Consider the following 15,221-nt stretch of genomic DNA (forward strand, 5'->3'; position numbering starts at 1 on the left):
GGACAGGTTACCTTGGTTACACCAGTGGCTTTTCTCTCACATGCATGGTGTTTTTCCTCGGAGTTGTAAGTATTTCATGTTAATATCATACATTATTTCATGAGAGGTGGAATCTCTCTGCCATTCACTTTCATTGGGATTCCAAGTCAAGTTTGTGGTAAAATTATACATTTGGATAAACAAAAATAAGGAGTCCATTGACACCATAGCAACAGCATTCTGTCGTCGAGCGGAATGACCAGTTGTGTTGAAGGAAAACTCAGAGCAGAAGTGATTTCACTTTTTTATTTAAAAAAAAAAAAAAAAAAACAGAACTTTAAAATTCAAGGACCAAAGTACTTGTCATGTAACTAAAGGGTGTGTAGTCTGTGCTGTAGTTGAAGGTAACGGGCCCCCTCACTAATATATTCTCAGAATGTATCCATTTGGGGAAGACTGTTACCCCATTAATTATCATTGGCATTAGAAACCTAAAATACAGTAAATAAAGCTTTGTTGTTTTATAAGATGTCTGCAAGATGAATATTCTTCAATGATAGCTCATAGTTACCACTATATATCAGGGAAGGCATTTGTGTAAAAAAAAATGTATGAGGACTATTTTCACTTCAATTTATGCTGCTGTTGCTAAACATGGATTGAGAATTGAATAGCAGTTTGTTAAGCATGTGGACTGGCAGAGCTATACTGGTGTTCTTTTCTGAAAAGAGACTAATATTGCAGATAGCAGACTGTTTGGTTCAAATTGCATGTACTGCTAACAATTGATAGAGCCCTTGCGTCTACAAGCTTCTTGCCCAGCATTGACGGCAAGCTAACAAGATAACAATGCTGTGGACCAGAAGGGGCCAGGCTTAAGACTTTTGGAATGCAAAGCATAAAGGGGCTAAAAGGCTCCCAGGGACTGGTGTTGGACCCAGAAGTTCTCAAGGAGAATAAGAGATAACATCACTGGACTCAAAGGGTCTCAAGCAAAACAGAGATATGAACAAGGAAGATGACAAAAACTAGACGTATGGACCTTTTGGGGTGCCAGGGGTCTGAAGAATGCGCTGAGTTCAGAGGTTGTCACACAAGACTACACACACACACACACACAATAAATTAAATATATGGTAACAGAATAATGTATTGTACCTTTGCTATTGGTTAAGTGTCAGAGGAGGTGGACCATCTATAAAGAAGGGTATTTAATGTCAAGCAAAAATTGTAAGAATGTGTTCTGTTTGTCCTGTACCTGGGACCAGACTCCCTGCATATTTCAATAAACCTAACAACTGATTGAAGAAAAGGACTCTAGATTCAAGAAAATGCACACTTACTCGCCATCAATTTTTTGTTAAGTTACATCAGCTGCATATTGCATATTATTATTATTATTATTTTCACGTTATATACTGTTTACTTTTTTGTAAATGTGTATATATATAATATATATAATATAATTTCCTGTGTTTTCAGTTGATCTACAAGAAGTCCCAAATACCTTGCCCACTTCCCCTTTTGGACCCAATTGGAGCAAATCAAACCTATAATACCAGCATGCACATGTCTCCAGCTATCTTACACAACAGAACGGTTCGTTCTGGTGCTGACTTCGTTATGGAATACTCTCATGGGGAAACAAAAGCTCCTGGAGAGCACAGCAATGGGGTGGTTTATGAACCTCGCCACAACGACGAGGATATGTGCAAACCAAAGTACTTTGTGTTCAACTCGCAGGTATGCTGACCTTTGGAGGACATTTATGTATAGATCCTCTGATGCTAGTGCACGCTAAGTTACTGAATATGTGTTGCATTTTTATTTTTATTTTTTAGACAGCTTACACAATACCAATCCTGGCATTCGCATTTGTGTGTCACCCAGAGGTGCTGCCAATCTTCAGTGAACTGAAAGAGTAAGAATACCCAGCCTATTTTTGTACCAGTATGACTGCATGCTGCCATGATTACAAAGAAAGTGCAATACTCACCTCCTGTATTTGGTAACAAAAGGATAGATTTGCAAAGCTATTTACTCCAAACTGCCAGTCCATTATTTTGTCATAAAATATATAACACCAATTAATTCTAAAATGATTAATAAATCAATATTAACTGTACAAGCCCCAAAATTAAGTTCCCGAGATGGTTATTTCTGGTTTCTGAACATTATTGGTTGTGTTTTTTCTTTCTGATTTTTAATTTTATTTTTTGCTAATGACAAGGAGTAAATAGTTAGCTCAAACGGTTTTCAAATTTCACCTGTAGTATTAAAATAAATAAAAAAAAATAAAATTAAAAAAAAAAACCAAGAGTCAGGTCGATAATCAAATCTCAGAGTGGAAAGTTTGATATTTAGTCTCGATTAAGCCAAAAATTGTCTAATGAATAAAGTTTTAAACAAGTTCAAATAGTTTTGAAATTAAATTAACAGTCTGGCACTTGACAAAACATCTGCTGGATTTAACAAAACTGTAAAATGTGTACATCTGCACATATGTAGAGACCAATTATCTCCATAGTTCCAATTCAAACAATGTCTCCATGTAGGCATTAAGCTGTGAGATATGGAAGAAGAGGGTTTGTTACTTGCACCATCTCCTGTGAAAACTCCAATGAGTAACCATCTGTGTAAAGTCTGAATCTCTTTAGAGTAGGATTTCTAACGGGATCTTTTCCTTCCTCTTCCCAGCCGTTCACGAAAGAAGATGCAGAATGTTTCGAACATATCCATCTCTGCCATGCTTGTCATGTACATGTTTTCAGCTCTGTTTGGCTATCTTACTTTCTATGGTAAGTAAATGCATGATGGCACTTGCTGAAAAAGCTTTCATTGAATCCATCATAAGCGGTATAATGAAAATGATAGTAAAGGGTAGCATAAATTTGGGTTTCGTAATGAAAACATGTTTTAGTTAAATAAAATCAACAAAACTCATGGACAACTATGCAGTTCTAAAAGAAGCCTCACTATTAATGTTCAATTATGATTGTTTTTCAGTATGATACTTCCAGTATAAAGTGTTCGAGTGAATGGCTCAGACAGTCTTACAATTTTATCCTGAACCATATACCTTTTCTGCAATGATCAGCCTACATAAATAAGTACATCTTCTGTGGCAGTCTCATTAGCATGCTTAACATATATATATATATATATATATATATATATATATATATATATATAGATATATATATATATATATATTCTCTATATAGCATTTTAAAAGTAATATTTGTTTCAAAAACAGCAGAAAAAGATGAAATTCTAGGGGTTCAACTCATGACTTGGTTCACAAATTTTTTTTTTGTCTGTTTTGATAGATGGGGGGGGAAAAATACTAGATTTTAGTAAGTTGTGTATCATCAAGAAAACTTGCATAACTTTATTTAATCCATCAAACATCATACACCATACATCGTCCCACTTGCTTCCAAATTGACATTTCACATTCTTTGCAAGCCCCTTCCAGAGGGCCTATTTTAGATATCTAGGCTGAGTCAGCCCTGGCTAGAAATCAAAACCCATAACCACTTACCTTGCAGACACCTGTTCTAACCTCAGTGGTGTTTAACTGGTTTGTCACAGCCCTCACCTTTTTGAAGTGCTTCTTTTTAAAAAATAGTAGATGCCGTCAATACCACTTGTATAATGTTTTTGCTTTCATAGTATCTTTGTTTTGTTTAAACAAAGAATAAATGAAAGATACACCATGAACATTCATGGAATACTGTAGTTCTTCCACGAAAGAGAATGGGTGAGTTATTTACTACCATTGTTATGTGTGAATAATCACACTACTTCACTAAGTACAATGTATGGAAAAAAAGTAAGTTTAAACCTAAATTTAAACAACTGAATTCAGAGAATATATTCCCTTAGATCAAGCTCTGTGCTTAACAATGCAGTGTAATTTGGAACAGTGAATTTAGATGAGCTCCTGTATATATAAAAAAAAAAAATTCTCTCAGCAGCATTGAATTTGAAAGTTATTCAATGCAAGCTCTCCCAACGCTTGTTGTATAACTGGTAAAATATTATGGACTTGAGGGTGTGTAAAGAATGACCTTTAAATTAAACCACAATTACTTCATTAGTGCACTGGATGTGTGTTTTATTATAAATATTTTTTTTTTATTTTGTATACTACAGTATGATGTAGTTGTAAATATGTATTGAAGAGGCTGCTGGTTAATGTTTTTCATTCATGTTTATGTGAAACATTCATCTTCCTTTTTATTTATTTTTAATTTTAGGTAACGTGGAAGCAGAATTACTTCATACCTTCACCAAAGTGTACAGGTTTGACACCCTGCTCCTCATGGTCCGCCTGGCCGTACTGATAGCTGTCACCTTAACAGTCCCCATTGTCCTCTTTCCAGTAAGCCTGCATCTTACCTTAAACAGCACATATCATGCATCAGCATAGATTTGTCACTTTGGAGGAATCTCCAAAATAACTTCCTGGGGTGTGAGCGATTTGCAAAATGGTTAGCTTGGTATTAAAAGCAGACTAAACAGCTTTCTATCAGATTTCAGAAAGTATTTCAATGCCAGTGTCCATGCCATTTTATTCATTCTAGGTTCAGAAGTTCTTCACAAAAGCTTGATTGATATCAGAACACAGAAATAAATATTGTTATTGCCTTGAATTGTTACAGTTAAATGTTGAATTATAGCTTTGTATAGACAGATAGACAGACCGACAACTTGCTTGCTTTGGTAATTGAATGCTTCCGCCAAATGTACTTTTTTAGTCTTTGGATACAGTGTTGTTTTAAATGGTTCTACAGGCATAGTGACATTTTTAGGATATATGGGTTTATGAATTACAAATTGTTCTTTAAGTCCAGTAATCAAAAAAAAAAAAAAAAAAATTGTTACAATTTTGTGAGACCATACCTTCAGAGGAGGCTTGTAAATAATCGGGTTCCACTAAACGAATGTCCGAATGGAACCCCAAGTGCAAATTGGATCGTTTCATGTTTTAAAAGCAGCCAAACAGAAAACGTAATATAGAACACAACACAAATGCCAGATAATCTGCATTCCAGCTCTTGAGTCAGTGTCAACACCTTGGGGGTATTTTTGATTGCTTTAAATAGGCCTGTGCTGTGCTTTGCTTGGTCGCTAGCCACACTATAAAAATGACAGATACATTGAGTGTGGCTCACAAGCAGCTTGAAAGAAAGGGAGCTGTGGGTTGGCAATAACAGAATAGAAGTACACAGCATGTTCTCAGCTTTTTCTCTCGGTACTCGCTAACCCAAATAAAGAATGGAGATCCTCAAAGACCAAGTTAGGGAAGCTTGAGCTAATACATGGAATATTTAACTATCATTCAGTGTGTGCTCTTCTTGATATCTGCTTTGTCTTGAAGGACACCTATGGTAAATACACAATCCATTTAAAACTAGTTCTCAGGAAGTCTTTTCAATAGGCTGGCCCCTTCCTACTTACTATATTTGGGTCTGGTCTTAATTTGGCTGTGTGACTACTATAGGAGTGGTATGAGAATGTAATGAACAGCTGTGAACAGCTCCATATGATCCCTGACAGTACCCATCAAAGGGAGCCAGATAGCATTTCCAGGAGAAACAGTTATCCCCATACAATCTAAATGTGTCTCTTGTGGTGGTAGTGTAATGTGGATGTAGTGGATGATGTTAACTTTATTGCTTATTACGGTGGAATTAAATTTTTTAAAGCAGACCCATCCCTGTTTTTCTCTCTACAAGAGAAATAACAGAAAACAGCCAGCAGGAGGCACACATTCACTGTTAGTTACAGATGAGTAGTCTCAAGAACAATCACATGGAGAACAATCACATGGAGAACAATCACATGGAGAACAATCACATGGAGAACAATCACATGGAGATCAGTCACAGGTTAAGTGGGTGTTGGTGCTTTTTCACACCACTGTTTTGTAGAAGAGGTTTAATAATTCAGAGCCTGTATTCTTTATTTGAAGACTGAACTGGGTAGACTGTGTAACAGTGCTGCCTTTAAATTAAACTACCAGTGATGACAGGAATATGACGTGGGAATTGGAACTAACAGAAGCTTTTACTCTTTTTAATTATATATATATATATATATATATATATTATTTATTAATATATATAAGTATATATATATATATATATATATATATATATATATATATCATACATATTATACATAGTATATATCTATATATTATATAATGTATAGAAAGACGGGAGGTTTTTGGTTATGCAGTAATTGTTTTTTAAAGGTTTAGTTCAGTTGCTTAAACAAGGGACATATCTCTTTCCTTTGTCAAAGTTTTTTGGGTCCCATGACCCGGATCATTTCAGGCCGAAAGGCAAGATCCTGGGCCATGCGTATTCAATCATTCCTTACATAAACATTCACACTTATCAGTATTGCAAATGTAAGATCATTGAGAGGAAAAATACAAGACATTTGTGCAGGGATGTATGAATTATTCTTCAGTGACTGCCAATACAAAACAGTTAGTGGTTAATCAGTCAACAGTTCAGTTCAGCTAGACCCATGAAGTACATCTGTTGTCAAGTTTTCATGAGCAGTAGAATGCTTTGTTCATACAAGGCTTTAGAAAGGACAAGGCATGTGTGGCTGTTTCGGTATCATCTGTCAAATGTAAAGTTGCCATTTTTTCTTTTTTTTTTTTTTTTTTTTTTTTTTTTAGCAGAGACAGTGCTTTAGTTCTCTTTGCCTTCGGCACCAATCTTTAATATGAGAGGCTACAGATCAAAGAGATGTTTGTAAGACAGGCTGCAGTGTGCATGTTACTGAAGCCGATATTCTGGCACAGCTAAAATATTTAGAACTATTGTGTTACAAAAGACATTTTAATTGCCATTATTACCATAACTAATGTAGCAAGTTCAATGTTGCTGCATATTCTAACACAGCCTTCGACAGGTCGATGTCACTTTTTTAAATAAATAAATAAAAGAATAGAACGTACCTATCCAAAAAAATTATTCAAACTCTAGAACAGGTTTGTATTGGCCTTGTTTAATTTGCCTGGCTAATTCTACAAACCTCACAGAACACAGTTGGTCTGCATGGTTATTTCCCCACAACGCTACAACCTTACAAATTTTAAGTCAAGTGAAACTCTCTTTTCTGTAAATGAAATACTTTTGGAACATGGTCTGCATAGTTTAAGAAAAATCTACTCCACAGGTGAGATTATAGTTGTGTGAGTTCTGGCACATTAATGGACAATGTTGCAATATGCTATAGTCATACAACATTTTTATCTTAGTCGAATGTCTCTTTCCAGCTGATTGACCAGTCTACATTTTGGCCTTGTGTTACACAAGTTCGGAACAAGCACTGCTGTGTATGTTGACTCTCAGAAAATACCGGAACAGCTGCTGTAAATGTTAGTTTGAATAAAGACAATTTAGTATCCATTACAGTTCATATTGGTAACACATGGGGAGGCATTTTATAAGATTGAATAAAACAAATTGATACATTTCTCTAGCTTCTCCATTTTCTCACATTTGTATTACATTAAGTCACTCATTTTGATCAATGTCGCTAGAGACCTTTGCGGTCATTCAGTACAAACGTCAAGCAACAACTGTAAATACGTCTAATGGTAAATATAATGGTACTGTTTCAGGAATTCTGGACAGCAACACCACTCTGCTGCCTTTGTCATTAAAGTTTTGACAGTGGTCAGCAAAACATGCTGTTTAAGGTATAGGAAATATATACTTAAAAGGAATTTGTGTTTTGCTCTGTTAACATTGTGATGTTTTCATGAATTAAAATATTATTTTAATACAAAACAGCTTTTTAAATATACAGTGTTTTATTCTTAGCAAAATGATCTGTGCAATAATGTTCTATAGTATAACTGCACCAGTGGTGCATAAGCCATGCCTCCTATGGCTGATGCAAGCTTCACTTGCAATTGCTTGTCTCTCCCTTACAGCCTCTGTTTGAGTTGTCATGACCCTTGACCCCATATTTCTCTTTACCTTAGAAAAAAAACTTGCTTAAGCCCCGCCCCTTAAAACTTCTCCCGACCAATCATTGAGCAGATTGTTGTTCTGTGGTGTATCATTTGCAACTCTTGAACTTTCACCTACTTAAATTTCCAGTGGAAGGGTCTAATCTGTGCACTGAGCACCCAGACCTCACTGCAATGTAAAAAAAACTATGTATCTAGCGCCATACCTTAAAAAAAAAAAAACGGTTTGAAAGCAGACACTGTTTTATTTTGCAGAATTATAGATCCTATTTACAATAACACTAAAGCTTATTTGAGGATTTGTTTTAAAGTACTAAAAGCAAAAGACGATTAGCTGCAGGTGAATTATTGGCAGATGTCTAAGCTATACTTCTTCTGTCATGTAAAATGCAGGGGAAGACTGTTTGTCTAGTGAATACAATATAATTCAAGGATGACCAAAAGTATGTAACGATAAGGAAGCACTCCATCATTGTATTAATGTCTGAAATACCATTGCAATTGATTTAGACAATGCACACACATATATACATATATAAATAAGCTTGGGGAAAAAAACTGTTTCATCTCCAATTATTACTCTGCAGCAGAAATGTCCTCCTATAAAATACATAGCAGAAGATATCTCCACTCTCTGTATATGGCTATTTTTTTGGTATTGTTTAATAACGTGCCTTTGTTTTATTGTTGAACTACTGTGAGTCTGTTTTTTATTCTTATTATTTTCCCACTGTAGATCCGATCTTCGATTACAACCCTATTATTTGCCAGGAGAGAGTTCAGCTGGGTCCGGCATTTCCTGATTGCGGCAGTCCTGCTGGTTTTTAACAATCTTCTGGTGATATTTGTGCCTACCATTAGAGACATCTTTGGTTTCATTGGTGAGTTTCATTGTTTGTTGGGCCCATGTTTCACTGTGCACCAGTTTGAGAACCAGTAATTGATCTATATGGTAACAAACACACACAAATTGTGTTTGACTGGTTGAAGCATTATAGAAACATGTACAGCAGATGCTATTCCTTTTTAATGATGTGGTCAGTAAATCATGGTTAATGTAAAGTATGAACATCTGCCACTGTTTAAAACCATTAAAATAAGAAGAGGTTAACATGCCATCAATGTAATTGTAAAACGTTCAAGAAAACTAACACTGTAAAATATAAATAAGAAAATGTTTTAATATAATACAAGACTTTGCATTCTTTCTTAGGGTATGTAAAATATTTATCAGTGCAGATAAATCTACTAGAAATCAAAGAGAAGGAAACAATGTTTCCCTGCATGCAAATAGATTGTTATTTAGTTCAATACATACATTTTAAGCATCCTGTATTCATTATTAACAGCTTCTTGGGGTTGTAATAATAATGGTGATTTTTGCTGGCCTGGGAATAAGTCTGCAGACATATGAATGATAGCTTCTTGCTGTACAGCAACTGTGAACATCTGTTAGCTAGGAGGGGGTGTTACATCACTTAAGGGAGGAATAATTAAAGTCAGTGTCAGCCAAATTTATTATCTGCATTTTTGATGAACCATGTAAAAAAAAAAATAATAATAATTATTATAATAATTAAAAAAATGACTTGCTTAAGAATGGCTTGAAATATCTCTGAATTGCTTTTTGTGCACAAGTCTCTGTTTTTGAAATATATATATATATATATATATATATATATATATATTATTGGCATGTTTTTATAAATCGACTTTTCTTTTATCAGGTTCCTCTGCTGCGACCATGCTTATTTTTATCCTTCCAGCTGCATTCTACATTAGACTAGTGAAAAGCATACCTCTTAAATCACCACAAAAGATAGGGGTAAGTACCAAAAAAACAAAAACTAATTTGGAAGTTAATTCACTGTTCATTCTACTTTTGATGCTATACTATGTGACGTAAATCATTGTTTGTGAAATGCCTTCAGCAAATGTGGCCGATGACTTTTGGTTTACAGTAATTCCTGTTAAATGAAAGATTTACATTATTGTAGAGAAAGTATATAAGTACTTTATTGTTGAGTGTCCTTTTTAATTGATCATTTATGTTGTTTCTTTTCTGGCCCTTGTAATCATTCTGTGTAGTTCTGGCTTTGCTGTTGCTCTAATGTTGAGTTCTCATCATTGTTCTTTGTACTCCGTCTTTACCTGGCTCAGAGCTCTCTTTCAACTTGCCTGAACAAGCCTATCTGCCTGACATTGATCAGACTTCCTCATTACATACAAGTTATGTGACAATGGGACCTTACAACTGACTTAAAAGGGACATGTTAAATAATCTGCACATTAAACCTCATGCCGAGACTTCCTTATATAAATAATTATTTGTGGTACTGCACAGTTTTACTAACAGAACTGCTAAGCATTAGTCAGCACCCCCTGACTACTGTGTTTGAGCTGTGGTTTCTGTCTGCTGACGGTGTTATCCTTTTTAACTGTGATTCTCTCCCCATCTTTTTGGTTATTGAGCTTGGGGAGTAATTTCACGTCCAACAGCCCGGCTTCTGTCTGCCTATCAGTCCTCAGTCTATTTTTTGTGTTTCAACACTGGCAGCGGTGAAGGTGTTTGTTTGTTTTTTAACTCAGAAGATGGTATGGAGGTCATCTACCAAAACAGTATGAGCTGTGAGCAGTGAAACTACTTGGGCAACAACAAAAACAAAACCATAGCTATTGTTTTTAAAGAGACGGTTACAATTGTACAAAAGAGACTGCGGCAGCAAGTAGGTAGAATGTGTTTAGGAGTGTGTCAGGTTTATCATAAGTGCCTGGTACAAAATGAAGAGGTTATTTCCTAGTGTTCCTGCAAGGACGACAAGTTAGTTATTTGGCCATGTACCCCCTGCAGGTGATGGACAGGTGCAGCCAGCATGATAAGCCAATAGAGACCCTGGCTGTCAACTGCATGGGAAGAAAAAGAGAAGGGCAATGCGTACTGTATGTATGCTGCATAGTACTGACTCTGCTTTTTCTCAATCTTTAGGCACTTGTGTTCCTCGTCGTGGGAATTGTTTTTATGATCGGAAGCATGTCACTCATTGTAAGTGACTGGGTTCACAACCCTCCCGGTTCTGGTGGCCACTAACCCATTTGGGTTGAAAAAACAAGTATACACTGATGACTTGAAGCTCTGAATGCCATTCTCCAGCAAGCCCCCCCCTCCCACCGGGGAAAGAGCACCTGTGTCACTCGAGGAGGGAGATGTCGTTCCACGCCCATATTAAAGCAAGTTCCTAAAGACTGTGCATAAATGTAGTACAAGTGTTCTTTCGAAGAAGAAAAAAACACATCCTCTAGTGACATGGAATGTGTCTCTATTTATGTTTTTAAGAAAATTAACACTTGTTTAGTTTAATGAATGATTATTGGGTAGATGTACTAAGATGGGCCAGTCGCAGTGCAAACATACCGCAGTTTGTATTTTCGTTACGACAGTTTGCAAAGTGCACATTTTGTCGTGTGTACTAAAAAATGTTATTGAAGAGCAGCATTGTACTAATTTAAATATTATTTGCATCATCTTAGCGAGATCTCTATCGAGTTGTGCAACATTTTTTCAAATAAATAGCAGGAGTGGAGTTGTGGTTTGCTGCAGCAGACGGTGCCTGAAGGAGAACGTCTATACATGCAAGTGGGCAAGAATCAAAATAGCATTATTTTTGTTAAATGTAAATGTCCGTTTCATTTTATCTATTTTAATACTGTTATGTAAAAAATGAAAGGCATTTTAATCCCATCAGATTATGTAGTGGGTCCCCTACCTTCACCTCCAAAAAGCTTTTCATAATGATACAGTTGCCCCTCGCTAAACTGGACAGGTGGGTGTGAGGTCTATTGCTCTCAAAACTATAACATGCTTTCAAAAGTTCTTAACAAATTGATGCAATTGTCAGAAGCTTTAGTACATCTCATTATAATATTTGTAAACCCTCATTTGCACTATATCCGCCCCCTTTTTGCTAATTTATGCAGGACCGCCCATACTAACATAATCATCTAAGGTTGAACCGAAAAGAAACTGCTGCAGCAAAGCATTTCTTACAAAGTCACGAACAGCACTGTGCATGTTTAGTACATTTCACGCTAGACTTCCGACTCGTTTGCAACTGGTTTGTGATCATTGCGACAGGCGCAATAATTTAGTACATCTACCCCTATGTGTGCAGTGTGTTTTTTATTTCATTTTTTTTTTTGAATTCTCAGCAGTACAGGAGCAGTATAAACACAGATGCTGAATATGGAACATATCCACTGTAGTTGCCCCGCAAAAATATGTTGCAAGTGTGTCTTTCCACTTTCAGTATATGTGCTATACCTGCAACCAATAACATGTCCAGGTCATTGCCAACACTGACCTTAGCTCTGTGTGTGTCTGTATGTGTGTGTGTGATATATAGGATTTATAGGATTTTTTTTTTTTTTTTTTTTTTTTCAGTAACAGGCTAGGTTAAATTAGAGAGTAAAATAAACACACACACACACTGGGTGTGTGTGTATATATATATATATATATATATATATATATATATATATATATATATATATATATATATATACACACACACACATACATACATTGGCTTCAAGCTAAATTTAATCCAATATCCCCCCCCCAACAGTGCTGGCTGCATATTTGTATTTTATTTCATACACTGATAAGTGGAGCAAATAACCTTTACTCAAGTCAAGTATTGTCCTTTTAATTTAGGCATGCTTTTCTCAAGGGGAAGAAAAGAGATTGTGTTTGTCTTTATTGACCAGATATGTCTAAAGATGTTTGATTGCAGGAGACTGAGTTTATATTGGTACTATTTCTATAATAAGCTTGTTGATTGCCTTAAATTTTGGTTTTGAGTGAATATCACAGGATTTCGTTTGTTTCCAAATGTGTAGAGTGCTCTCTTTTCCAATGCACAGATATTGGTTGCCGTGTTTTAGGAACTTGTATAGTATGTTTATATTTGTGTTGAGGTTTGGAATGTGAATGCTGAGATGTGCCTGTACAGTGGTATTGCTTGTTACTTTTTACCACTCAAGCTATTAAATTGTTGCTGCAGTCATCAGAAGGTAATTGCATGAATCTAGCATGCCTTGCAGTAGCTTCACTTGGAATTTAAAACAAGAATGTTCGGTGTTCTAGTCATTGTTTCTGTAGTACACGCAGCTTTTTTGCCTTAGGTCTGAAACTTACCAGAAGTGAAATAATGCCAGTAGGTTACCCTTATTCAGCCTGCTGTGTGGCCAAGAATTAATCACAAACAGTAGTGCGGTCTTTGCTGGGGACTCCGAAGGGAGTGTCGCATTGGCTCTAGCGCACCCGTCGGTTTGGGAGGCTAAACCAGCAGGGACTGTTTCTCCTCATTGCACTATAGTGAACCCTGCTGGCCAGGCGCCCACTAAGCTCAAAGACGGACATAACTATTTACTTTCATTTCTGTATTCCATATTCTCACTGTAAGCTGGAGGAGAGAGGATTGTCTTATTGTAATGGCCTTTGTACTCCAAAGATCGGTAGCTCGCTGACATCCGCTCTCGAGTCCCTGGGTAAGAAAGGATGTTAGTTTGGCCATGGTCTCCTGACTCTGAAATTAATTTGTTTTGAAATCTTCAGCTATAGTGGTTAAATTGTAAACGATTACCTAAATGTTTACAGAAGCTTATGCCAGCAACAGTTTAACAAATGCAGATGCCAATTAAACATCTTACGCTGATGCTTAATATTTTTGTCTCAGTATCTTGCCATGGCCCTGCTAGACATATCTTGCCAAGACAGAGTTACAAACAAGCCGAACGAAAGGAGCATGTCAAATCTTGCAAGCCAAAATGGACAACATTTATAGATCTTTTGTAGATCTACATATACATGTAACAAGTGGATATTTCAAATGAAATGGCTTAATATTACATGCATGTTTTAGATTACATACATGGTCTTTTTTGACGATTGTATATGTACTGTAAATAATGTTTTCTGTAGTAGTTTTTTTATATAATTGTGTGGGGGTTATAAGGGATTGTGCCACCAGATTCTCCTTCGAGAAGGTTTTGAAAATGAGATTGTGGTCAATGTAATTGTTACGGCATAGTAAGCCTGGATTTACTGTTTATTTAGTAAAAAATGGCCAAGCGTGGGTTGCATTGCTGTGTTTGTATACTGCTGTCAGTTGTGAAAACATGTCTCATTTACCTAAATGTGTGTGTGTGTGTGTGTGTGTGTAATATATATATATATATATATATATATATATATATATATATATATATATATATATAATATTATATTATATATATAATATATGAGTTCATGGTTATCCAAGGTGTACCTTAAGTGACTTCAAATGACATATGCAGTTGTGTTTTTACTCTCATTGTATGATGTTTGCAGTCACTCTGAGTAGTTCTTTTACTCAACGACTGTGTTTTTAATGTTTTACCTTGTGATATTGGGAAGGTGCTTTTGACCTGAATTCAGAATCTGTCCTTCAGCTCTAGTTGCCAGCCATAGACATAAGTAACACAGGCCAGATCAGCCCAATGTAAAGGGTCAGTAAAATAAAAATAAAAAAAATATATAAATGTAATTTGAAGCTATTTAAATATGAAAGCACTTTCCATTTGTTCCGTAGCAATGCACTGTAAGATTGTGATCGGCAATGCAACTCTGGCCTGTCTGTATATACAGTTGTTTTTGTACCCTACCAAGGAGAACCTTTTTAAACAGAAACTAAATCCAAGATGCTTGTACCTGTCATATAAGCCCTACATGTTTCATGGAAAATACTTGAGGAATCTTGGATGAGATGGATTAAAACACTAAAAAGTTATGGCAGGCAAATTAATATTACCATATCTTCCAGGGTGGTTTAACTCTTTTTCAGCAAGTTAGTCTGCAAAAAGGCAACTTCACTTTTTATAGGAGTTTTTAACACAATGTAAACTTGTATATATACTATATTGTTACATATCTAGTATATAAAGCCTTATAAGTCTTTCAGTTAACAGATACCATTGGACCTAAATGTGGTAGAAGTTTACTATATGTTTTGTAACATATCCAGAGACTTCTAATAACAGTTTTAATATTGTATGCTGGAATTGTACATGTAACTACTATGTTTATAAACCAGTTATTCTATTTAGGAATATTTTTCAAATGCCTTATTGGTGTTTCCTGGTTCATGGTTCTGAAAGCCAACAAGCATGTTAACCAAACATACGGTTGTCATGTTGC

At 35.7% G+C, this 15,221-nt stretch overlaps 1 protein-coding gene across 4 annotated transcripts in view; it reads left to right on the forward strand.

Annotated features, from left to right (window-relative positions):
- LOC121318115 (sodium-coupled neutral amino acid transporter 4-like) overlaps nt 1-11,503 on the forward strand; it is a 37,766-nt gene extending 26,263 nt beyond the window's left edge. For all 4 annotated transcript variants that reach the window (XM_041254424.1, XM_041254425.1, XM_041254422.1 and 1 more), the window contains exons 9-16: nt 7-65; nt 1,462-1,722; nt 1,821-1,900; nt 2,677-2,777; nt 4,242-4,366; nt 8,724-8,868; nt 9,715-9,812; nt 10,974-11,503. In XM_041254424.1, coding sequence (XP_041110358.1) covers nt 7-65; nt 1,462-1,722; nt 1,821-1,900; nt 2,677-2,777; nt 4,242-4,366; nt 8,724-8,868; nt 9,715-9,812; nt 10,974-11,075 — 971 coding nt within the window. In that variant the 3' untranslated portion in view covers nt 11,076-11,503. The remainder of the gene's footprint in view (nt 1-6; nt 66-1,461; nt 1,723-1,820; nt 1,901-2,676; nt 2,778-4,241; nt 4,367-8,723; nt 8,869-9,714; nt 9,813-10,973) is intronic.
- The last annotated feature ends 3,718 nt before the right edge of the window (nt 11,504-15,221 follow it).

Source organism: Polyodon spathula, chromosome 7 (assembly GCF_017654505.1).
Source record: "Polyodon spathula isolate WHYD16114869_AA chromosome 7, ASM1765450v1, whole genome shotgun sequence".
Lineage (NCBI taxonomy): Eukaryota > Metazoa > Chordata > Actinopteri > Acipenseriformes > Polyodontidae > Polyodon > Polyodon spathula.